Source organism: Coffea eugenioides, unplaced genomic scaffold (assembly GCF_003713205.1).
Source record: "Coffea eugenioides isolate CCC68of unplaced genomic scaffold, Ceug_1.0 ScVebR1_2535;HRSCAF=3582, whole genome shotgun sequence".
In the NCBI taxonomy this organism is placed as follows: Eukaryota; Viridiplantae; Streptophyta; class Magnoliopsida; order Gentianales; family Rubiaceae; genus Coffea; species Coffea eugenioides.
This window is the reverse complement of record NW_020863030.1, coordinates 1-27,268: the sequence shown is the minus strand read 5'-3', so window position 1 is coordinate 27,268 and position 27,268 is coordinate 1. Positions and strand designations below refer to the sequence as shown.

Genomic DNA, 27,268 nt, shown 5'->3' with positions numbered 1-27,268 from the left:
GTTGTTCCACTAACCGATCCAGAATGTTAGTCATCTGCTGAATGGCAGTTGCCACTTGATCTCCCCCTGCAGCTTGGGGTTCAGGTTGTGGTTCAACCGTTGCCTCTCTTTCCTCTCTCGGTTCTCGTACCGGTTCCTGGGCTTGTCTACCCCCACGGCTACGACTAGGACCGCGTCCTCGGTTAGTTCCCCTAGCTTGACTTCTTCTACCCTCCATGGTTCGTAGCGAATCAACTATAACAATATAACCAACTAATCAGTGATAGAATATAGCCACTAAGTAACTATATAAATATAAACAGCACAAAACAGAATAATGCAAATCATAAACCCCTCTAAATCATAAAACAAAGCAATACAACACATTCAATCAAAACAAGTCACATAACTTATAAAGCATTAAACCCTAGGTATCGTTCAGGCACTACACTTAATCAAGGCTCGAAACACGTGAATAAGAAGGATCCTGAATCCCATGAATATCTTCAATATATTACAAGTCCAGGCTATTCGCATTCCCCTTGCCTTTGCTTTCACAATCCAAACTTATCCCAATATTACGCGAGATCTCAACTTATCGTAAAGGTGTCACTCTTCGGTATTCGGGGACAAGAATCCGAAAATATGATAATTCACCACTCAAGCTGACCAGGCTCAAGAGCAAATCACCCATATTAGAGATTCCTACCCAACATACATATCTAAGGTCCACAACAATAGACAATTGTTCCACACTTAACAAGTCAATCCCCACAGTCCGAGAACCCTCTCCCGGCACGAGCTCAATAAGAGCTCCGATACCATCTGTGACGACCCCACCTCCCCCTGAGGCGTACCAAAGGGTTTGGCGGACCGCATGCCCAGCTCTCGCCAGGACTCACTCACTCGTGTCACGTGCATTCATTCATGGACCATAAATAACATCGCAATTCAAGCTTAGAATTTACATTGATGAAAATCAAGGTACAAAGCCTCAATATATAAAACATTCTATTCGAGAAATAGCGCGAGTACAAGTCAAAAGTCAAAAGTCAAAAACAACTAGACTACGCTAGTCTTTACACCTCTCACGCCTCGCTCGTACCCCCTGTAAGGAAAACAAATAGCGTGGTATGAGCTAAAAGCCCAGTGAGGTTCCATGATGCGAGACGCGGAAGCTACTTCGGATCTAGAGGAACACGATGAAGATTTGACGGAATTGAACCCGAACTTGGACCACTCAAGAACAGATTTAACAGTAGAGGACGCCACAATCAAGTGTGTGTGTTTGATTGATAAGTCAAGAACAGCCTAGGATCAACTCTAGGATGTTCAACTTAGCTTTCACAAGCTAAGGGAATTTGCCACAAGGAATGGACGAAATTCTGGAAATTTTATTCAATACTCTCAAAAACTGAATGTAACATGCGGCTTGAGGCTATTAATAGCCGTGACTAAGACCTAATAAACTGGAAAAATAACAAGGAAAGTTCGGCCAGCCCCTTGGGCCTTCACTTGACCGAAAGCTAGCCCAACTAACTATAGATCCCCGTACGGCTCAGCGACGGTACTTAACTTCAGCTCAACCCGCCGTTTGGAGCTTGAACACTTGCATCTTCAATTGTAAGCAGCATTTTAGTAGTCGTGCAAGGATATTCCAACTCAATTCCTTCAATGGCCGGTTTCTCTTGGGTTTGGATGGCACGTACCAAGGCTTGGAGGGACTCCTTGAATCTCTTAGCTCGTGCTCGTGTCACTGGGCCTTGGGGCACTTTCACAGGGTCTACTTGTGCACTTTGGGCCTCGTGCTCCACCGCATCATTCCCCTCCTCTTGAAAAGGATTTGTCCTCAAATCTAGATGGGGATGTCGACAGTGCGTTTGGAGGTCAACCACGTTGGGAACAAATGAAAGGTCACGAGCCAAGTTAAATGCCGTTTGGTCAGTTTCATGAGGCCCTCAAACAAGGACATGCGCCAAGATAGGAAAAAGCTTGTGTAAGGCTCACGAAACTTCCAGGTAGCAATCCAAAGCTCTCTAATCAACCTTCGGCCATGGATTGTCATATTGTCACGTGACATAAGTGGCAGCAATGAAGTGAAATGCACTCCATACGAATCGCATGAATTTGCACAAGTTGGGGTTGGTGAAGTCAGCTCGTGGTGACTAGCTTCTGGACATGTGAAGAAGCACGAACGTGCACCACTTGCAGCAGGAATAAGCACGAAATCGGGTTGCAAGTCTTTAGCCGTAGTTGGAAAATTGTGGACAGCGTTACAACCTATGAAAACAAAATAACCTTCAACTTGGAGCAATTCAGAAATCGGGTAAAGGACTAATGAGACATTATTAGCCAGATGGTAAGAAGGTGTAGAACGAGATTTAAATGAGAAAACTCCCTTTGACACTTCGATATACCTTCCACCAATTGATTCAACTTGAGATTCCAGTGCTAGTCCTTGACACATAGGTAAAGAACAAGAAGTAGATTCTGGAATTTCCCTTTTAAGATGAGCTCGAATGAATCCTCCAATGGTGCGGACAGATTTGAATGGACATTGTTCCATGAATTGATACCAAAGAGATTTAGTTCCTAGAAGACCAATTCCATGGAAACTCGCAAAGTGTCCAAGTGACTTCGGGATAGAACATGCCATGATCAACTCTACTTGACTTTGTGTAACTTGAACAAAAGAAGAGGTGCTAAACAAAACACATGTTAGCCGGTTAGCAAACAAAATGGTCACACTTTCAGCCTTTGTAAACACGGCCAACTCCTCCTTTTTACTCTTCACTAAGGCCAAATTATTCTTGTCTTTTTCCACTCCATTCTTCTCGGACCATTGCTCACGCATTGTACATGAGGTTTGATTTTCATTGTCTAGCTCATGTTCATGGCTCAGTTGTAACTCATTCATATTTGGCTCTTCAATCAACGAGGGACTAGGATGAATTTTCCCTTTATTACCACCGGTTGGCACATGGTTAAGTTGCTCCAGGTGTGAATCCAGCACTTGGCTAAGTCTTTCCATCATATCATCAATCAATGCTTCAGTCCGACGTTCGAATTTATCCATTGATTCACGAAGCTTTGACTCAATTCGAAAATTCTCGAGCCCTTCGTCTTGATTGTCAAGACACTTCTTAGATGAACCTTGTTTGCTTGAAGTTGACCTTGATTTAGATGCTCTACGCAAACTGCTTTGCTCCTTCTCATACTCATCACAATCTTGTTTATACCTTTCATACACACACAAAGCACGGTGGCGTTGCATCTCCTCCCGGAGTGAATGATACCCACATTGTGAACTGGATTGCATGGGGCTAAAGTACTTGGAGGTACTTCGCTTGGGACCTCTCCTCTTGAAAGGTTCGGTCTCCATGAATTCTTGATTGTATGAGCAAGATGCAACTCTAGTGGCCATGACTATGTGACCTGCAAAACGGTTAGTAGTGCAAAGGAATTTTCCTCCCACACATGGCTTACAATTGTAGTTTGATGTCCATGGTTTGTTCACCAACTTCACTAGACATATTTAGTCCACCTGCAAAATAAATAAACAAAAACGAGTTCCTTGCTCTCTTTTTTTTTTTTTTTTAAATACGATGTATAGGTCACTCACACTCGTATTTCACTCAAGTGTATCACTCTCTAATAATCTTACCAAGCAATTCCTTGGCTTGCTAGTTGCTTGGTTGAACAAACTAGGTGTTACCGCAGTATACGTTCTTGACTAGTCAACAAGTGACACACAAGCTAGTAGAAATAAATGGAGGTGTATGACTGACGACCTAGACACGACTCAAGACTCAGAATATAGCTGGACAATAACTAACGACTCAAAAGAAAGTAAGACAATTAACTTGAATGCTGAAATTTTGAAAATCCTAGAAAACTCTACCCGAAACCCAATTTTCTGGAATTTGTTGAGCTGCTGGTCCGTGGTCTTTTTGGTAAGGGTTTTGGAGTATTTTGGGTGGCCTTAGGCTGCTCAAATAATGGGCAATCTACTACCTAAAACTCAGCCCAATCGGGTGTCACAATTGCTCCAACGGTTTTTAGGAAAATTCAAGAATTCAAGATTCGGAAATTGGAAAGTTTGATCTGATTTGGACACTTGGGGTTGCCAAGGATTGGAAACCTTGGAGTTTGGTCAGATTTGGGAGTCCCAAGTGGTTCAAATTCGAAATTTTGGGGCTGGTCAGATTTGGAAGTCAGATTTTGCACAAAATTTGGTAAACTTGTAGGCTGTCAAGAATTGGATGTTGTTCAGATTTGGAAGTCCAAGTTTGAATCAGATTTGGTGGCTTGAATGCTGACCAAGACTAGGGCTGTTCAGATTTGAAAGTCCAAGTTTGAATCAGATTTGGTAAAACTTGAAGGCTGGTCAAGAATTGGAAACTAGAGCCGTCTTTCTTGAAAATTTTTTTTTGACCTTTGAATCAGATTTGGTAAAACTTGAAGGCTGGTCAAGAATTGGAAACTAGAGCCGTCTTTCTTGAAATTTTTTTTGACTTCTGTTGGGGTGTTTTCACACAATAGCCAGCTAGCTTAGACCACAATTTCACAGCAATTAACGTAAACAACTTGGACAGATTTGGTTTCAAGATCAAAGTTCCATGAAAACAAGAACACGGTTGAAGGTTTATTTCAGGTTTCAAGACTGCCAAGATTAACCTCTTTGATCCAAGAAGCTCAAGACTTCCCCAATAAGGTTTTGATGTTCGAGTTTTGCAAAGCAACAACACAAAGGTTCAAGAAACAAGTGCAAACAGATTCGGCAACCCAGCAAATTAATTCCAGCAACGACTCAAGGGAATGACAATAAGGTATGCAACACAAGAGATTTTTTTTTTCTGGATTTAAACAGAACATAAACACAAGACAAAACTGGACAGAAAATTTCGGACAACAACTAAACAACAAAGACAGATTTCTGACAAGGAAACAACCAAGACAGATTTCTGACAAGGAAACAACAAAGACAGATTTCGGACTTGACAAACCCGAGCACTTGAGCTACGAATTAGAAGACTAAAATAGATCTAAAAATGATAAAAAAGGATATTCGTGATACCTCTAACTAGCTCTGATGCCAGCTGATGCGAGACGCGGAAGCTACTTCGGATCTAGAGGAACACGATGAAGATTTGACGGAATTGAACCCGAACTTGGACCACTCAAGAACAGATTTAACGGTAGAGGACGCCACAATCAAGTATGTGTGCTTGATTGATAAGTCAAGAACAGCCTAGGATCAACTCTAGGATGTTCAACTTAGCTTTTCACAAGCTAAGGGAATTTGCCACAAGGAATGGACGAAATTCTGGAAATTTTATTCAATACTCTCAAAAACTGAATGTAACATGCGGCTTGAGGCTATTAATAGCCGTGACTAAGACCTAATAAACTGGAAAAATAACAAGGAAAGTTCGGCCAGCCCCTTGGGCCTTCACTTGACCGAAAGCTAGCCCAACTAACTATAGATCCCCGTACGGCTCAGCGACGGTACTTAACTTCAGCTCAACCCGCCGTTTGGAGCTTGAACACTTGCATCTTCAATTGTAAGCAGCATTTTAGTAGTCGTGCAAGGATATTCCAACTCAATTCCTTCAATGGCCGGTTTCTCTTGGGTTTGGATGGCACGTACCAAGGCTTGGAGGGACTCCTTGAATCTCTTAGCTCGTGCTCGTGTCACTGGGCCTTGGGGCACTTTCACAGGGTCTACTTGTGCACTTTGGGCCTCGTGCTCCACCGCATCATTCCAAATAGCAAATTGACCATTATTTATAAGTACAAGTTTTCGATATAGCAAAGTAACGAGCATGAAGAGTTCATAAAAGTGAGCAATAACACTTCAAGTAGCAATCTCAAAATGAGCGAGTGTAAAAGTTTTCAGAAGAAACAATAATCCAATAAACAATATTCATTCCAAAGCATAAGGATACGGATGGCTCTCAGGAGCCAACTTCCCATTTCATCATCCGGAGCTTGATCACGTAATAGTTGACACTCCGTCAACTTTCAAGTAAAGGAACCAATCCAGTAGAGCACCACTTACACTACTCTCCGTCCACCATTCACACCCCCTACTGGGCCTAAAATCCTCAATAAACACGGGTGGTAATACTCGAGTATACCGATTAGTTGAGGAGATATCACTCCACTCGACAAAACAAGAGACCCAGGGTTCGTTACCCAATCGACCAAGCCCTTGCCGGCTCGACTAGAGTAACTCGCCACAGGGTTTCTGGAATTACAGGAAGTGCGCACATCATAAACAAGTATATCAAGTCAATTGCAATCAATAAACAAGTATATCACGTAAGGGCAAGTGCGATAAAGTACACTCTTGCCCTATCAATTCACGTATATAACATGTACTCATATTGGTCACGTATCAAGTTCAAGTATCTAGTGCAATTCGGTATTTGAAAGCACTCACCACAAGATATAGTGCCTTTACTGGTTACTTTCAGGTTATACTCCGGGTTCGGAGTCCAAATCTACGATAAAACTCAGTTTGAGAACTTTGAAACATGACTAAGATTCGAAACATAGACGTTTCATTCAATAAAAATCAAGAAATTGAAATTCACTCGGATAGTAGTCGTGAAACACTTGCTCGCTTTTTAAACAGTAAAACTTTGTAATATTTATACTTGAAATTGTCATGCGAGTTGAAAGTATAAGGAAAACATACTTCGAGCAATCATGATTGCATTTCTCAAGGGTACAAGTTCGACCAAGTCCTTACTTATATACCTCGAAACAAGAAGACTCAAGTACCCTAGATGGTTCAAGTACTATTCATATCAACTCGACCCAAGTCGCAAGTGTATTTTTATAGTCCTCGAGCGTAAATTTGGGCAGCATGCCCATTGTGTTTACCTAATTTTCCAGCCATTTAGGCTTCATTATTTTTCCTCAGCCAATCCCAAAGTCATATATATCATAAATGCAAGTCAATAGCCATTCCATAGGCTCATAACATCATAAGAATAAGAATCAAAGTAATAGCAAGTGCGGAAATACAATCTAGCAAAAGACAGATTTGACGTGTGGTTGCGGAAATAACACATCTGAGGCTACACTTATCGGATTGAGGCGCAACTTATACCGTTTCGAAGCTAAGACACAGGGCTACAATGTTCATGAAGATCACTTAGTCCAGTTTCCAATGCAACCTAGTCAAATCCTCAATTTACAGAACCAAAATCCAACTAGTCGGCTATTTAACCGCTCTGCACTGGAATGGTCATATCTCAGGTTACCAAGGTCCGATTAAGGTGTTCTTGGAGGCGTTTAAAATCTAAGTCAGAATACTAAAACTTTCATGTTTTGGAAAAAAACTAAATCAGTACGGATCCTAGTGAATAAACGTGATAAACTGGATAAACTGACCAAACGGACTACTGGGAAAAACCTTAAAACAGTGAGGGTATTTTGGTCTTTTCAAGGGCTACGTTACTCCGATTGAGCTGAAATTTTGTAGGCACATATAAAATACCATTATATACAACTTTCATGTTTTAGGTAAAGCCTAATTCGGCCTCTAACTAGGAGTTCCAAAACCGGGCAGAACTGAATTAGGAAATTCCAGAAATCTGGAATTTTTGGTCTTCAATGAAACTTTCTTAAATTCCTTGTTCCAATCACTACCAAAGCCCCTTATACAATCTTATATACAACATCTATCAACCATACAACAAGTTTAAGCAGAAATTAATCAAACCATAACTTGCTTAAATCATCCAAAATTCATCACACAACTTGCATATCTTGTAATCAAGCCAAAGCACGAACTAAATAGCATCTTAAACCAAAGTAAAAAAAATCAAAGCCATAAATCAGACTTTATACCTCAAGAACAAAGCTTGAAAGAGTGATACTTCACCTCCTTTAGAAATCTCTTGGTTCCACAAGCTTCCCAACTCACAACCCACTCTTTAATCGGTTTGGAATTTCAATTTCTTACTTGGATGATTCAACTCAAGAAGAAGGAAATTGTTTTCTTGCTCTCTTTCTCTCCTCACTTTGTTCGGCCAAGCTGCTGAAATAATGAAGGGAAATGAGCAAAAATTGGGCTAAAAAGGAAGACCATCTCTCTTGGTCAAGAAACCCTTAGGTGGCGACACCTTTCATTTTTTTCTCTTTCTTTCTTGCATTTCTAGCCTCAAATTTCGGTCAAGATAGCTGGAAATTGAGAAGATATTTTGATCAAATACCAATAAGCTTGTATGGTAAAAAAAAGTGGTGGTCAAGTGGTGCGTTCAATCGGTAGTGCGCGGTACCCGTCGGTTCGCGCCGTTTTTCTTAAAAACACACGTACTAGGGTTTTTACTTCCCATTCACTAACCTTATATCATTGCTCCTAATCACATATTATTTCTCACTTAAAAGTCACTTTTATTCACCAAATTTGATCCTTGCTCAGTACCGAAAATTCATCCGGCGAAAAATCGCGAAAACCCTAATTTTGCTCCAATCTTGAAACAAAGTGAAACCCTACTCTCTAGGTTTATTTGCACTTATTGTGAAATGATTGGGTAGTAGGGCTTTAATAAATAATGAATTCCAAATAAAAGGAAATTTTTAAGAAAAACGTGAGACTTTTACAATTTCAGTGATTAAAATTAGGGTTTCTAGTCTTTTAAAACAAAATAAGGTTTTAAATCAAATCCAAAGAAATACACTTTAGTATCTTCTTTACAAACAACCTCCCAATATTCGGGGTGTCACAATCTCCCCTCCTTAAAAGAATTTCGTCCTCGAAATTCATACATGCACTTCGAAATAACATAGGGTATTTCCTTGTATATCCGTTTCTAGCTCTCAGGTCTCACTATAGCCAAAACTTAGTTAAACAACAGAAATCACGCATCGTACCTTCTACTATCTCCGATGGTTCAGGTAAAGTCTGTTGTTTCGAGGCGTACACTCTAGCTGGCACTCTTGAGTGGTTCCCTCCTACATTTGCTTGTTCAGGGTTTAGGTGTGATCTACGGGGACAGGTTGCAAGCTGGTGCTCGGTACTACCACACCATAAACATTTTCCTGCCTTTCGCCAACAATCATTCTCCACATGATTGGCCTTCCCACAGTACCCACAAGATACTTGAGGGGCTGAGGTCTGACCTCCTTGTGAGGCACCTCTTGCTTGGCCCCAGCCACGCGAAGCTCCTCTTGGAGTACTTTCCATAGACATCCCTGAAGTTTTCTCACCACCATCTCCTCGACCTATCTTAAAGGGTGGCATCTCTAATTCACCTTGTCCTTGCCTATGACTTCCACCACGCGCACCTCTCCTTTTTGCATGAAAAGCCCTCACGTGTGCCCTAGCAATTTCTATTCGTTGGGCCTTCTCCAAAACCTCCGTAAACGTGTTAATTTGAGCTGCCGCTAAGGCTTCTTGTAACTCCACATTTAGCCCTTGCACAAACCTCCGTACTTTCTTTGCTCCGTAGCTATCAGTTCAGGGGCAAATTTGGACAACTTTGTAAACTGAGTCTCATACTCAGTTACACTCAACATTCCCTGGCGGAGTTTAATGAAATCGTCCTCTCGCTTCTCCTGGACGATGGGTGGAAGGTATTTTTCGTTAAATTCCCGTACGAAGTTTAACCAGGTCCATGCAGTCGCCTCTCTCTCCCACTTGGCCCTCACTACGTTCCACCAAGCCCTAGCTGGCCCCTCGAACTGGAAAACAGCGAATTGGACTTGCCTCTCCTCTGTATAGTTTAGGGCAGCAAAAATATTTGTCATGGCCTCCAGCCATTTCTCGGCCCCATCCGGGTCTGGCCCTCCTAGGAATTTGGGTGGAGAGAACTTATGGAATCTCTCTAAGGCCCTATCTTGCCCATTATCAGGGTCCCTAGGTTGATGTACAGGGGCTTGACCCTGTTGTTCCACTAACCGATCCAGAATGTTAGTCATCTGCTGAATGGCAGTTGCCACTTGATCTCCCCCTGCAGCTTGGGGTTCAGGTTGTGGTTCAACCGTTGCCTCACTTTCCTCTCTCGGTTCTCGTACCGGTTCCTGGGCTTGTCTACCCCCCACGGCTACGACTAGGACCGCGTCCTCGGTTAGTTCCCCTAGCTTGACTTCTTCTACCCTCCATGGTTCGTAGCGAATCAACTATAACAATATAACCAACTAATCAATGATAGAATATAGCCACTAAGTAACTATATAAATATAAACAGCACAAAACAGAATAATGCAAATCATAAACCCCTCTAAATCATAAAACAAAGCAATACAACACATTCAATCAAAACAAGTCGCATAACTTATAAAGCATTAAACCCTAGGTATCGTTCAGGCACTACACTTAATCAAGGCTCGAAACACGTGAATAAGAAGGATCCTGAATCCCATGAATATCTTCAATATATTACAAGTCCAGGCTATTCGCATTCCCCTTGCCTTTGCTTTCACAATCCAAACTTATCCCAATATTACGCGAGATCTCAACTTATCGTAAAGGTGTCACTCTTCGGTATTCGGGGACAAGAATCCGAAAATATGATAATTCACCACTCAAGCTGGCCAGGCTCAAGAGCAAATCACCCATATTAGAGATTCCTACCCAACATACATATCTAAGGTCCACAACAATAGACAATTGTTCCACACTTAATGATACGCTCCTCGATCCACGGTCGAGACACGTAGCACGTTTGCCCAAGGATCTAGCGGGGATGTCCTACGCTTGGTGTGCGGAACCTCTAACCAAACGGACAACACGATTTGATTTGAAGGTGGTAGACGACACTCCAATGAAGGTGAATACTCCAGGGGAATAGGTCGGATGAACAATCAAGGACAGGACGCGAGATTGCTCAATAACCCTTGCCAAGCAAGTTAAAAGGCTCGAATTCTCTTTGAAAGAAAACGAATGCACTAAGAATTTTATTCATCAAAAAACTAAGTTTTAACCTTACAAGACTAGCCTATTTATAGGCTTAATGAAATAACAAAACCCTAAAGAAACCTAAAGGGGAGGTCGGCTACCTTGTCATCAAGGTGGGCCGGCCCATGCCTTCTACGAACAACGAATCCAACTAAATTGAAAACAATGACTAAGGCCCTACTCGGCCGCTTCGTAAGGAGGCCCACTGGGGTCTTCTTGGGCTTGGACCAAAGTGTAAGTTGCTTGATTGACCCTCTCCAAGCCTCCATGTTGATCGTGGACAGCTCGAACAAGGGCTTGGAGTGATTCCTTGAAGAGCTTGGCCCGTGCACGTGTGACTGGGCCCAATGGAACTTGGACTGGGCCCTGGCCCTGGTTCACATCAGTCCCCTCCTCTTGAGAAGGATTTGCCCTCAAATCTGGATCCTCCTCACCAAGAAACGGGCTCAAGTCCGCGACATTGAAGGTCGCGCTAACATTGTACTCCCCAGGTAGCTCCAATTTGTATGCGTTGTCATTGACCCGTTGGAGTACACGAAAAGGTCCATCCCCTCTGGGGGATAATTTGCTTTGTCGCTGCTTGGGGAACCTCTCTTTGCGTAAGTGTAACCAAACCCAATCACCAGGCTCGAAAATCATTTTGCGGCGGTGCTTGTTAGCCTGCTGGGTGTATTGCTGAGTACGCCTTTCAATGTTTGCTCGAGCGGCTTCATGTAACCTGCGTACAAAATCGGCCTTCTTTTTCCCATCTAAGCTTGTGTGCTCAGAGGAAGGTAAGGGTACTAAATCAAGAGGGGTCAGCGGGTTAAAGCCATAAACAATCTCAAAAGGTGAGTAGTGTGTAGCACTGTGAACAACTCGATTGTAGGCGAATTCAACATGAGGCAAACACTCTTCCCAAGTCTTAAGATTCTTTTTAATCAATGCCCGAAGTAGTGTGCCGAGTGTGCGATGGACAAACTGCGATTGACAACTTCAGTTTGTCCATCGCTTTGTGGATGACTGGTGGTGGAGAATAGTAACCGAGTGCCAAGTTTAGACCACAGAGTCTTCCAAAAGTAACTTAGGAATTTCACATCCCTATCACTAACAATGGTCCTAGGCATACCATGCAGACAGACAATTTCCTTGAAGAATAGAGTAGCAATATGAGATGCATCATCAGTTTTGTGACAGGGGATAAAATGAGCCATCTTAGAAAACCTATCAACCACCACAAATATAGAATCATTACCCCTTGGTGATCGAGGCAAACCTAGTATGAAGTCCATAGACAAGTCAACCCAGGGATGGTGAGGGATAGGTAACGGGGTATATAAGCCATGTGGGTTTGTCTTGGACTTAGCTTTGTGACAAGTAGCACACCTACCAACCATGCGTTCAACATCCCTACGCATATGGGGCCAGTAAAAGTGCTCTTGTAACATAGCCAGAGTCTTGGCAATGCCAAAGTGGCCCATGAGACCACCACTATGTGCCTCGCGAATCAAAAGATCACGAATGGAAGAGTTAGGCACACATAGTTTATCTACATGGAATAGGAATCCATCATGCAAAAAGTACTTTCCCTGTGGATTCTTAACACACACAGCATAGATAGCACCAAAGTCATGATCATTAGTGTAGAGGTCTTTCACCATTTCGAACCCAAGTAACTTGGCATCAAGACAGACAAGTAAGGAGTGTCTACGTGACAAAGCATCAGCGACCACATTCGTCTTGCCAGTCTTGTACTTAATCACATAGGAGAAGGTGTCAATGAAGCTTACCCATTTGGCATGGCGCTTGCTTAGCTTGGGTTGGCCTTTGAGGTACTTCAATGACTCGTGATCAGTGTGGATCACGAACTCCCGAGGCCGAAGGTAGTGTTGCCAGGTTTCCAAGGCCCTCACTAAGGCGTACAGCTCCTTGTCGTACGTGGGGTAGTTCAGTGCAGCTCCTCCCAATTTCTCGCTAAAGAAGGCGCACGGCCTCTTGTCTTGCATGAGGACTGCTCCAATACCTACACCAGAAGCATCACAGTCAATTTCAAACGTCTTATTAAAGTTTGGTAATGCTAACACAGGTGCATGTGTGAGTGTGTCCTTAAGGGCGAGAAACGCTTGTTCTTGTGATTCCCCCCAATGGAACTTGTCATCCTTCTTTGTCACGGCGGTCAATGGGGCGGCAATAGTGCTAAAGTTTTTAACAAATCGCTGATAAAAACCCGCCAGTCCAAGAAAGCTGCGCACGTCAGGAACGGATGTAGGAGTTGGCCATTGTTCGATGGCCTCAATCTTGGATTTGTCTACCTTGATGCCCTGCGAACTTACCACATAGCCTAAAAACACAAGCTCGTTAGTAAAAAAGGTGCACTTCTTGAGGTTAGCGTATAGACGCGCCTGTCGAAGTGTCTCAAGAACTAATCGTACATGCTCCAAGTGCTCATGCTCACTACGACTATAGATCAGGATGTCATCAAAGTAAACAATGACAAATTTACCAATAAAGTGTCTCAACACATGGTTCATGAGTCGCATGAAGGTGCTAGGGGCATTTGTCAAGCCAAAAGGCATGACCAACCACTCATAGAGACCATGCTTGGTTTTGAAGGCTGTCTTCCACTCATCGCCTTCCTTCATCCTAATTTGATGATAACCACTCCGCAAGTCAATTTTGGTGAAAATAATAGCTCCATCGAGCTCATCAAGCATATCATCAAGTCTGGGAATGGGATGACGATATTTGACAGTGATAGCGTTCACAGCCCGACAGTCAGTGCACATGCGCCAAGTACCGTCCTTCTTGGGAACAAGTATCACAGGTACCGCGCAAGGGCTTAGACTTTCCTTAACCCAACCCTTACCTAAGAGGCCATCAACTTGCCTTTGAAGCTCCTTGGTCTCCTCAGGGCCCATGCGGTAAGCAGGTTTGTTGGGCAATGGTGCTCCAGGGATGAGGTCGATTTGGTGTTCAATTCCCCGAATGGGTGGTAAACCGTCAGGGACCTCGTCAGGAAAAACATCTTCAAATTCCTGCAAAATAGCAACTATGCTCGAGGGCAAAGCCTTGTCGAGCTCAGCAACATCTAAGAGCACATGCTTGCAAATCATGAGAAGTATAGGCTGATTAGAGTGCACCACTTTTCGAACATCTTTAGCCTTAATAATCATGTTGTGCTTGGGCGGAGCGGCCGGTGTTTTGTCGCGTATGCCCCTAGGTGTGCTCCCTTGACCCTTGGTTGGTGGCTCAGTCGTAGACGTGGAGCTGTCACCAGGGTCGACCGCCTTGAGTTTCCTCTTTTGACGGTCTTGTTCACACTCCCTTTGCAAAAGTAGTTGGTCCTCATAAACTTGTGCAGGTGTGAGAGGTGTAAGGACCTTACGTTTGCCATCGTGCAAAAGTGTGTACTTATTTGCTCTTCCATCGAATGTGACGTGTTTGTCGAATTGCCAGGGCCTTCCCAAAATGATATGGGTAGCATGCATTGGCACCACGTCGCACACGATTTCATCAGTGTAAGTACCAATGGAAAAGGGAATGCGTGCTTGCTTGAAGACTCGTACTTCACCATCCTCACTTAGCCATTGGAGGCGGTAAGGGTGTGGATGCCTGGTAGTGGTGAGTCCTAGACTTTCAACCATGAGCAAGCTGGCCACGTACGTGCAACTCCCACCGTCGACGATGAGACTACACACTTTGTCGCCTACCTTACAGCGGGTGTAGAATAGGTTTTCGCGTTGTAGCTGCTCGTCCTCTTTGACGCGGGCGGTTAACACTCGTCGTGCTACCAAGCAACCTACTTCGCCACGTGTAGGCGAGCATGCCTCCCCAGCTGGCTCTACTTCTAGGCAGTCGTCTTCGACCAGTTCGGGCATGTCCTCACATTCGTCATCATCCGACACGATTTCGCCAGTGTGAGTGATCAGCATTACCCGTTGGTTTGGACATTGAGATTGAATATGCCCAAACCCTTGGCACTTAAAACACTTGATGTCCCTACTCCTAGCTTTAGGAGTCTCTTGCGGTGCCTTTGAGGTAGACCTGAACACATCAGAAACCTTGTTAGGTGTAGAATAGGCATTACGGGTAGAAGCATTACCTTGGAAGCGGTTAGAATAGGTTGGTGTTGTCGCATTTCCAACTTCGTGGGTCACTCTTCGTGGTTGGTTGCCTTTCCACGAGGTGGTGGTAGGTGTCAGGATCAAGCGCTTACCATTGCACCAAAAGCTATAGCTGTTAGCGAAGGCGCAACTTTATTTCCTTAACCACAATGGCAGCGCAAAGCACCGTACCACGCTCGGCCAGCATGAGGGGCTGCACCCCTGGGTGCCACGGGCTGGGCGGTTAGTCCCTTCGAGCCGGGATCTGAGGGATGTTGCTGATTAGGCCAACAATCCCTCCCCCAGCAACAGCCAGGGAGACTCGAACCCGCGACCTCGCTCTGATACCAATTGTTAGTCCCACAGACAACCAAGAGGGGGGGGGTGAATTGGTAGGTTAAAATCTTAACCAAGTTTATGCACTTTTTCGTTAATGAAAATTTACCTTCCTTTTTAGTAATGATCAACCAAGTAGATAAGAAGACAATAGCAATATTGATCAGAGAAGCAAGTATAGATAAGCAATGAATATTTTATTAAACAGAAATGTAAAGTGGAGAGACAAACCAAGTGTCTACCAAGCTTAACCCAAACTTGAAGACCAAACACTAGGAAGAGCAACTTCTCTTTGATGAATGAAGATCAACTAGATGTACAATGGAGGGAGCACTTCCTCCTTGCCCTAAGCCTCACTTAGTCAAGCTAGGAAGTTTTACAATCACTCAGAAAACCCTCAACAAAACTACACTAAAGATCCTTTCAACCACAAAAGAAATGCTCAACAGAAATTCACACCACTTTAAAACAAATCTGCTTTGGAGACTATTTTCTAGCTAAAATATCTCACTAGATCTTGTAAACAAAGTGTGCAAAAGTCCCTGCTTCGTTCAGACCAGTTTGATTTTAAAGGGAACCAGAAATGGGCTTCATCAATGCTTCCAACGGATAGAAGGCAGCTGAAGAGTCAACTAGCCGTTGAGGCTGTCGGACGTCCGACGATCAAATCATCGTCCGAACCAATCGTCCGATGGCATCCAAGTTGACGTTCGGACGTCCGATGCGTCTTGATCGTCCGACACCGCAGCGTCCGATCGTAGGCAGAGAGTTGGCAAGTTAGCTTGGAATTTTTCGGACGTCCGATGCGATTGATTAGCGTCCGATGGTAAGCGTCCGATCCTTCCGGACGTCCGATGCTTCTATGTGAGCGTCCGACGGTGCTTCCTTCCTGATGTTCTTCATCCTTTCGGACGTCCGACAGTTTCCTTTCGGCCGTCCGACCTGATTGTCCTGTTTTTGCTTCACATTTTGGTTGTTTTGCTTTTGATGACATATTCGAACCTGATTCTTAGATAGACAAAAACACTTGTTTTTGAAGAAGGTTAGATAAACATTTCAAAGAACTTTTGTGATCACCAAAACCAAGAATAACATTCTCCCCCTTTTTGGTGATGACAAAACAAAAGTTTGAAATGAAATTTGATGATTGCAATGAAAGCTCCCCCTTTCAAAATAGACAAAAACTCCCCCTTTGAAAACCTCCCCCTCACTAGACTGCCCAACCGAGTTTAGACAATCATCCAAAAACATGACAATTAAGTAACACACAACCAACATATCACCAATTCAATCCATCAGCAAAATCCAAATTAAACCATCAATCAATTCATCATATCCAACATTATCAATCATCAATCAGATCTCTCCCCCTTTTTGTCATCACAAAAGAGCAAGCCAAAAACATCCATCTTATACACAAATACATCTTATCCAAAATGTAAACCAAAAACAATTCATTTCATTCACATAAACAGAATAAACAAACATCACCAGTACTTAAACATCACCAATAACTTCCATCAAGATACTTAGAAACATCACAGAACTTAAACATAAACAAGAATATCCATTATATTACACCTCAGTACTTAGATCATCCATCAACACACACCAAAAGAAACTGAGAATATCCATAACATAACATATTCTAAAAGAGACAAACAAAATGCAAATGTCCTAAATGATGATCTATGTGGATCCAGGTGTCCTCCGAGAAAGCTGATATTGGTCGAGATCCTCCTCTTCAGTGTCTTCATTATCTTCAGCAGCTTCTACAATTGGTGCCTTGCCTTTGTCTGATGTGGAAGGGCCATGAGGAGTCACAGGAGTTGCTGGATTCGGATCTGGAACTGATGAACCTTGATCAGTGGTTCGAGGTTCTTTGTCATGTGAGACTTCCTCAACCACAGGTGGAGGAAAAAGAATATTCTTTTTGTCAAGAAAGGCAGTTTGTTGCTCAGAAGACATGGTGAGCATGAGACCATGTTCTAGAAGAAGAACATGCTGTTTGAGTTCATGAAGAAGCTCAATTACTTCATTACTGGAAGATGAAGATGCTTTAGTGGCAGACTTCCTAGGGTGAATGGGAGTGAGTGAAATGGGTGAAGGATCATGTGCAGTCTTAGACCTAAGTTCACTAGAAGATGCACCCTTATAAGCCCACAGATTATCTTTGAAAACAAGATTTTTTCTTTCAAAATACCCTTTTGTAAAGGCATAAGAAGATGCTTCTTTAGGACAAACACCTAGAATAGGGACTTTGTTAAACTCAAAAATCTTTTGAAGAAACTTTCCATAAGACAATTTTCTGCGAGAATCAGTGGCATAGCGAAGTAAGAACTTGCACATGACAAAACCAAAATCAATACGAATTTTTTCTTGAAAACAATAAAAGAGGTACAACTCCATTTTGTTTGCATCAGTTCTGTGCCCATCAGTGGGCACAAGCAGGTTTGAAATGATAGAAAAAGCAATTAAATTCACAGGATCCAGATCATTCAATTTAGCATCAGCAGGTGAGAAAAAACTTCTTTTGAAATAGGTTAACATTTTTGTCCCATCAAAATGATTTGCAGCAGTAGGAAGCTCTTCATAAGAAAAGAAATTAGCAATCTTATCTTTGCATAAACGTTCAATGGTAGTATTTAAAATGGAGTTCACAATTTCAGAGTCAATGATTAAGTCTACCCCATTAACCCTGGAAAATATTTCAGTTGGGTCAGAACCTTTCCTTAGATTGGCAAAAAATTGATGCAACATATCAGGATAGTAGACATTTGGCATAGAAATAAGATGTGACCATTTCTGGAAAGCAAATAGACTCAGAATGGATTCTAAACCTATGGAGCGAAATTCAGAGGGGTTTACAGTTCTTTGAGGGATGACACCCTTCTGGGATATCCAGGAGTATTTGTCTTTCGCAGCATCATCAAAGAATGTAGGAGGAGGAACTGATTTAGGAGGCGGTTGAGAGGAGGTCCCCTGTCCAGATTCAGGCTGAGATGTGGGTTGTGGAGTAGGCCGTGACATTTGACCCTTGATAGCTCCCCTTTTGAAGCGTTTGGATGTCCGTTTGACAGTAGGAAGATCCTCATCCTCATCCCTGAGTGGATGCTTGCGTCCGGCAGTCACTTTTCCTCCCCTTAGATTCACCATTGTTCTAAATGTGTGGAATGGAGGATGCAAATGATGCACACAGCAGTAGGGAAGTGAATCGCACAGAAATTTTGGGACAAAAACACCTTGAACGAGATTTGACAGAGCGGTTATGCAAGAGTAGGGTTGTGAGGAAAATTTGGGGATTTTCGAAATGTTACTCAGTTTGGTGAAATGATCAGGAGAAATGAAACGCAAACGATGGGGAAATGTTTTGGTTGAGTCAATTTGGGAATGGTGGTTACAGAATGGTACGAATTTGAGAGTGAGGGAAGAGAGAGTTTTCGTCCGAGAGGAAATAGGATATGAAGAGACTGAAGCAAATAAGGAAGAAAGTTAATTTAAAACAAATGAGCCGTTGCACTGTCGGACGGCCGAACGAAGTTGTGCGTCCGACAGTTGCGTCCGAACAGGCGCAATTCTGGAAAATGGCTGAAGAACATCATCGGACGTCCGTTCATCTTCTTTCGGACGTCCGAAGACTTTGAGAAATATTAGGATGATTTTTCGATTATTCCTAATTTTGATCTTAGATGAATGAACTGATCTAATGGCAGAGCTTTGGTAAATATATCAGCAAATTGATCTTTAGAACAAACATAATTTACACATATTTCACCTTTTTGAACAAGATCACGAATAAAGTGATGCTTTATATCTATGTGTTTTGTCCTAGAATGATGAATAGGATTTTTGGTCAAATTGATAGCACTAGTATTATCACAGAATACAGGCATGCAGTCATACAACAATCCAAAATCATTCAAAGTGTGCTTCATCCATAGAAGTTGAGCACAACATGCACTAGCGGCAATATATTCCGCCTCGGTGGTAGACAAAGAGATTGCACATTGTTTCTTGCTAAACCAAGAGACTAAACAATTTCCAAGAAAATGACAAGTTCCACTCGTACTCTTTCTATCCACATGACAACCTCCAAAATCAGCATCCGAATAACCATATAAAGCAAACTCATTAGATGTAGCATACCAAAGACCATAGTCTAATGTACCTTTCAAATACCTAAAAATTCTTTTTACAGCATTCAAATGTGATTCTTTTGGACAAGATTGAAATCTAGCACACAAGCAAACAGCAAACATAATATCAGGTCTACTTGCGGTTAAATAAAGTAGGCTTCCGATCATACCTCTATAATGCTTTTCATCCACATGATTACCTTCTTCATCTTTGTCAAGCTTTGTAGAAGTGCACATTGGAGTTCCAACTTGTTTTGAGTCCTCCATGCCAAACCTTTTCAGCAATTCCTTGGTATATTTTGCTTGATTTATAAAAATTCCCTCAAGAGCTTGATGAATTTGAAGTCCAAGGAAGAAATTTAATTCTCCCATCATACTCATTTCAAATTCATTTTGCATAGTGGTGGAGAACTCCTTACATAGATACTCATTAGTAGCACCGAAAATAATATCATCAACATATATTTGCACAATAAGAAGCTCTTTCAACACATGCTTAGTAAAAAGTGTGGTGTCCACAACACCCCTTTTGAAACCTTTTTCAATCAAGAACCCACTTAATCTTTCATACCAAGCTCTTGGAGCCTGTTTTAAACCATATAAAGCTTTAGAAAGTTTAAACACATGACTTGGAAATTTTGTATTTTCAAAACCGGGGGGTTGATCCACATACACTTCTTGATCAATAAAACCATTTAAAAAGGCACTTTTAACATCCATTTGAAACAATTTGAAACCTTTGAAGCAAGCAAAAGCAAGAAGCATTCTAATAGATTCTAATCTTGCTACGGGAGCAAATGTTTCATCAAAATCAATTCCTTCTTCTTGTGCATATCCTTTAGCAACTAATCTGGCTTTATTTCTTACAACAACACCTTTATCATCCAACTTATTTCTAAAAATCCACTTTGTGCCAATGATAGGCTGATTTTGAGGTCTATCAACAAGTGTCCAAACTTCATTTCTCTCAAATTGATTAAGTTCCTCTTGCATAGCCAAAATCCAGTTTTCATCCTTTAAAGCATCATTGATATTTTTAGGTTCAAAAAGAGAAACTAAAGCAAAATTATCAATCAATTTTCTAGATGAGGAACGAGTGTTTACCTTCTCGGAAGGATCACCAATTATAAGTTCTTTTGGATGATTTTGGCTGAATTTCCAAGCCTTGGGAAGATCTTTGAGTGGATCATCATTTTTGTCTTCATCTTCCACTTCTTGATCATTATGAACTTCATTTTCCATTTCAGTTGCTGCTGGTTTAGAACTTCCTTCATTCCCAATTGATAGCTTTTCCATTCCTTCTCGAACACCTACATCATCATCCTCACACAAACTTTTGGAATTATCATCATTGGCTTCATCAAATGTTATATGTATAGCTTCTTCAATCACAAGAGTCCTTCTATTAAAAACTCTATATCCTCTTTTATTTTCACAATATCCCAAAAATATTCCTTCATCAGATTTTTTATCAAACTTGCCAAGATGTTCCTTTAGATTCAAAATAAAGCATTTACAACCAAATACTTTGAAATAACCAACCGTAGGTTTCTTATCAAAAATCAGTTCATAAGGAGTTTTCTTCAAAATAGGTCTCAAGAGAATTCTATTCATTACATAACATGCAGTGTTTACCGCTTCAGCCCAAAGGTATTTAGGCAATCTACATTCATTCAACATAGTTCTAGCAGCCTCTTGGAGAGTCCTGTTTTTCCTTTCTACAACACCATTTTGCTGTGGAGTCCTTGCAATAGAAAACTCATGAGTTATACCATTATAATCACAAAATTCTGGAAATCCACAAAATTTGAATTCAGTTCCATTATCACTTCTAATTCTAACAATTTTTAAACCAAGCAGATTTTGCACTTTAGCAAACAATGAAGTAAAATTCTTGAAGGCATCATCTTTATGAGCAAGAAATATCACCCAAGTGTATCTAGAGTAATCATCCACAATCACAAAACAGTATTTCTTACCACCCAAGCTAGAGATTTGAGTAGGGCCAAATAAGTCAAGATGCAAGAGTTCTAAGGGTTTTGAAGTAGATACACACTTCTTTGTTTTAAAAGAAACTTTTGTTTGCTTACCAAATTGACATGCATCACATATTTTATCCTTTTCAAAACTGATTTTTGGCAAGCCTCTAACTAGTTCCTTTTTCGAAATTTCCTTTAGTAAGTCCATGTTAAAATGACAAAGTCTTCTATGCCACAACCAAGGATCTTCATTTGAAGCTTTAAGACATTTTAAGCTAGAAGGATCAACTTTATCAAGAATCACAATATATATGTCATTAAACCTCTTACCTTTGAACACAACATTGTATTTGGAATCAAGTACAATGCATTCAAGCTTTTTAAACAACACATACAAGTCTTTATCACACAATTGACTAACACTAAGCAAGTTATAACCTAAGTTATCAACCAAGAGCACATTATGAACAAAAGTTTCACCATCCTTACCAACATCACCTATTCCAATTGTCTTAGCTTTCACATCATCACCAAATGTTACCTTTCCACTTGATTTTGATTTCAGCTTTATGAACAAGGAGGGATCACCGGTCATGTGCCTTGAGCAGCCGCTATCAATAAACCATTTGGACTTGTTTGATCCTTTTTCCTGAAAAGATAAGGTGTTTGGTACCCATTTTAATTTTTGGGTCCATAATAGTTAGCATTGTATCTAACTAACCACATGCATTTCATCCCTTTGTTCAGATTTCTTTTCACATAGCAATCTCCTTTCAAATGCCCTCTTTGACAACAGAAATCACACATAATGAAAGAGTTCTTAACATGTACTGGTTTGATATATCTCAATCCACATCTTCTATATGTTGTGAAGCCATGTGCAATTTTGTTGTGAGCAAATGTTCTTTGACAAGCAGTAAGATGGGTAGATGACATGTTTCTTTTGAGAAAATCCTGTTTTCTTGATTTCAAAGTTTCATCCAAGATGTCCATTCTTTTCTTCAAATCACCATGCTTTTCCTTCAGCATTTCACAAATATTAGTCTTTCTGTCAAGCTCGTTTTGAACATCACATCCGGATCTTACAAGGCATTCATTGTCAGTCTTTAGATGTTTATTTTGTTGAACCAGACTTGTATTTTCTTGAATGAGAAAAGCAATTTTCTGTTTTAACAGCTTGTTTTTATCATAAGATTCCTTCAAGGCATTATGTAGCTTTTCAACAAAAGATTCAAGATCATCATCTTCATCATTATCACTTTCAGATTGCGAGTGAGTGGAAGATACCTCATTATTTCCAATAGCCATGAAAGCCATTTGAGCTGATTCCTCTTCTTCTTCAACTTCCCCTTCGGAGTTGCATTCATTCCAAGTAATCTGAAAGTTGTTGAATCTTGGCTTTCGATCAACTTTTCCATCTTTCATCTTCTTCATGGGGCATTCATTTGCATAGTGTCCAATCTGTCCACATTCGAAGCATTTGTCCAACTGTTTCTTGTTGAAATCTTGTTTTCCTTTGTACTTTGCGATAGATGGTTGATTCTGGAATTGATTGCTAGGACCTCCCCTTCTAAACTTTCTTTTATTCAAAATCCTTTTGAAGCCTCTGGTGATAAGAGCAAGATCATTATCATCACCATCCGAGTCTTCATCATCCAGGTGAGCTGGATCATCTTCACCTTGAGTAGTCTTTAGAGCAATGTTTCTCTTTGCTCTAGCATCCTCTTCCTCCTGCACTTTAGATTTCAGTTTCAACTCATAAGAGGTTAGTGAGTTAATGATAGATTCAATAGGCACAGAACTTAAATCCTTAGCCTCTTCTATTGCAGTCACTTTATTTTCCCATTCTTTGCCCAAAGCATTGAGAATTTTCCTGTTCTTCTCTCCCAAGGTGTACTCTTTGCCCAACACCTCGAGATCTTTGATCAAGTCAGTGAACCTGCAAAACATTTTGTCAATATCCTCAAGAGGTTCAATCTTAAAAGATTCATACTTTGTGACCAAGATGGCCTTTCTCTGTTCTCTCACATTGTCACCACCCTCATGGATTTCTCTTAACTTATCCCACATTTCTTTGGCTGATTTACAGCCTTTCACTCTAATTGATTCATTTGAATCTAAGGCACTATAAAGAACATTCATTGCCTTGGCATTCAATGTAAGGTTAGTTCTATCTTGAGCATTCATTTCAGCTCTCATTTTTGGCCGAAGCAACCCTGTATCTGCATCAAGAAAGTTAGCTTCATGCGGTCCTTCACTGACAATAAACCATAGTTCAATATCAATAGATTGTAAAAAAATAATCATTCGTTCTTTCCAGCTAACATAGTTAGAGCCACTGAACATGGGAGGCCTAGTAACAGATTGCCCCTCAACAAACATAGCATGACTGGTTGTCATCTTTACTCCAAGCCGTTAGAGCTTAATCTCAAGGAGACCAAGCTCTGATACCAATTGTCAGGATCAAGCGCTTACCATTGCACCAAAAGCTATAGCTGTTAGCGAAGGCGCAACTTTATTTCCTTAACCACAATGGCAGCGCAAAGCACCGTACCACGCTCGGCCAGCATGAGGGGCTGCACCCCTGGGTGCCACGGGCTGGGCGGTTAGTCCCTTCGAGCCGGGATCTGAGGGATGTTGCTGATTAGGCCAACAGTAGGAGATTGGAAAGTACGGGCTCCCCGTCTTAATTTCTTCCCCCGTTCGGCCTTAATGGCGAGTTCTAGAAGGTCGTGCATGTCCAAATAATGTTGAAGCTCCAAGGCATCCTGAAGGTCAGGATTGAGACCCCTAAGAAACCTAGCCATTGTGGCTTCGTTGTCTTCTTGAATGTTGGCCCTCATCATGGCCATCTCGATTTCCTTGTGGTAATCCTCCACACTCATGTTGCCTTGCGTGAGTGTTTGAAGCTTAGAGTGGAGATCACGATTGTAGTAGCTAGGAACAAATCGCTTGCGCATTAGTGCCTTGAGTTCTCGCCAAGTCCGGACACGTGGTTCTCCCATCCTCCTCCTCGTGGTCCTCACTTGGTCCCACCAGACTAGTGCGTAGTCGGTGAACTCGACGGTGGCAACCTTCACTTTTTGCTCCTCGCTATAGTCGTAGCAGTCGAAGACCATCTCGATACGGCCTTCCCACTCCAAGTAAGCCTCAGGGTCACTTTTGCCCTTGAATGCGGGAACTTGAATTTTAAGCCCCTTGATTTCGTTTTTGGGCATGTCCCTTGTAGGCCTCTCGGGTCGTTCCTCATCCTCACTAGCGGAGTAGTCTTCGCCATTTGTTTCTTTGGTGCCATGGTTACTCCGGTTATGGGACCTAGAACGAGAGCCTCGCGTAAGGCTCCTAGACAACTCCTCAAAACGAGTGTGTAACGTCTCCATTTGTTGCTCACTGATTCGTTTGAGCTCATGCCTCATGGCGGTGAACAATAGAGAGTAGTCTTTTGATGGTGGTTGTTGATCTTGCTCCATGTCTCTTTTGTGCCCCTGCAAAGGTTAGTAACAAGCAAGAAAGTGCAAATATAATCCTCACTTCACTCCCTGAGTGTATCTCTCGCGCTCGTGTATAGTGCTCAAGTCACTCTATAAAACTTACCAAGTACCTTACCTGTTGGTTTAGGTAGTTGAGTAATGTTGCTCGAGTCCAATAATTGTCTCCAACTTTTCCCACAAGAGTAAACAAGAGTGAAGGATGCAAGTGGATGATATTTTGGTGTAGGAAAGGACGGTTTTGGAAGGCTTAAAGGTGGTGGACAGATTTGGAAATATTGCCAAGAAAGGAAACTCCAAGAATTCCTAAGATGTAGGAGTGGTTTCCTAAAAAGGATGATAAAATATAGGAGGATATCCTAAAATGGAGGAGAAAGTGTAGGAAGGTGTCCAAGTGTTATCCAAGTGTGGTACTTAGTCTCCTAAACTAAGTTAGAAAACAAGTTAGAGTTGGTAATCCCCTTGAAGTCCTTCTTTAAGCAACTTCTAATCCCCCCCCAAACAGATTCGGTTCCCTCTCTCTCCTTTTACCGCAATTTTCCAGAAATCTTCCCTTTATTCCCTTCCCAAAGTCGGCTAAAAGAACCCTTATAACCCCCCCCTTGAGCAGCCGCACACTTTGCTCACAACACCAACCAGATTTGGAACTCTGAAATTTCCAGATTTCCTCCTCTTTGAAGGCCTTCCCAAAGTCGGTTATACTCCCTATAAGACTCCCTCTTCACAGCCGCAATTTACCCAAACAATTCGGCTCTCCCTCTACTCCAAGAACAAGAAGTTCGGCCCTCTCTCCTTCAAGGCAGATTCGGTTCTTGTGACTCCAGAAATTAACTCTTGTGATTCCAGAAATTCGGCTCTAATGGACTCCCAAGGGCATGCGAGTGATGCTACTCAAGAATCTCCCAAGAAATTCACCCCTCAACCAAGAAAGCCACGTATGGATGCAAGGTCTTACAAGAAACTCTTTGTGCGAAGGGAAGTGCAAGTGTTTAAAGTTCAAGATAATCAAGAACCTCAAACAAAGGTTGCTCAAGTGATCAAGGCTCAAGGTAACCAAGAATTTCAAGAAGAGGTTGGCCAAAACTTTTGAATTCCTTTTCTTTTCTTGATGTAATTTTCTGGTTGGCCAAAAACTTTTGAATTCTTTTCTTTTCTTGATGTAATTTTCTGGTTTGAAACAAGAAATAACAAGACAGATTTGACAATAAAGAGTTACGGCTTCCTTCTTGGTTTCTTGTTGGCCGAATGTTCTTCTTGTTTCCCTCTTGTCTTTTGCGTTTCTGTTTGTTTATTTATTATTTTTTTTTTGACTTAACAAATGCAACTAAGCCTGGACGGAGAGAGGTTCACAAACCAGATTTCTGGTCAGCCCTACGTCCCACAACTAATCAGCCAAGAACTCCAAGAGTTACCAAGAACTTTCAAGAACTTCAAGATTTAATTCCAAGAACTCAAGAAACCCTAGATGGTTGTAGTTTCCTTCAAGATTCTCAACTCCAACAAGTTTAATCCACAAGTCAGTTTAGTTTTAACCCCAAATCAGTTTAGACAAGATAAGTAAACAACTTGAATAAGCTACTAAGATTTGGACAGATTTGGCCACAAGGCAAAGCCCTAGCCGCAACTTGGAACCCTAGCCGCAACTTGCTTCTTCTTTTTTTTTATTTTTTTGCAGATTCGGCAAGGCTAATTGCTGGGCAGAATGGATGTCACTAGAGTATGAAATCTGGGCAGATTGGGACTATCGACAATAACACACAACTGTCCAGAAATTGACGCGACAAACAACGAGAACTAGCGGACAGAATTTTTTTTTCTCTTTGACAAGCGATGCAAACAGATTTTGTGTGTTTTGTTTTTTTGTTTTTTTTTGACTAACAAAGCAGCAACGGACAGACTTGAAGACACAAACGGACGGACTCAATTAAGAAAAGCAATGACCGGAATTTCTAGACATCAAACGAAAGGAAACGGCACAACAAAATACCAAAGCTAGCGAACAGAATTGTTTTTAACAAGGCAGCGGAATTAATGAAAACTAAGACACAACTACGGATATAACGGAAGATACCTCCACCAAAGCTCTGAAGCCAACTATACGCTCCTCGATCCACGGTCGAGACACGTAGCACGTTTGCCCAAGGATCTAGCGGGGATGTCCTACGCTTGGTGTGCGGAACCTCTAACCAAACGGACAACACGATTTGATTTGAAGGTGGTAGACGACACTCCAATGAAGGTGAATACTCCAGGGGAATAGGTCGGATGAACAATCAAGGACAGGACGCGAGATTGCTCAATAACCCTTGCCAAGCAAGTTAAAAGGCTCGAATTCTCTTTGAAAGAAAACGAA

The 27,268-nt window shown here is 41.8% G+C and overlaps 1 protein-coding gene across 1 annotated transcript; it reads right to left on the bottom strand.

Moving 5' to 3' along the window:
* Positions 1-12,457: 12,457 nt before the first annotated feature.
* LOC113756907 lies at positions 12,458-24,546 on the bottom strand (the record flags this gene model as incomplete). The annotated part of the gene is made up of 3 exons (XM_027300377.1): positions 24,102-24,546; positions 13,872-13,961; positions 12,458-12,884 (listed from the first exon to the last, which is right to left on the bottom strand). Coding segments are annotated over exons 1-3 (962 nt in total), but the record flags the coding sequence as incomplete, so codon positions are not given.
* Between the last annotated feature and the right edge of the window lie 2,722 nt (positions 24,547-27,268).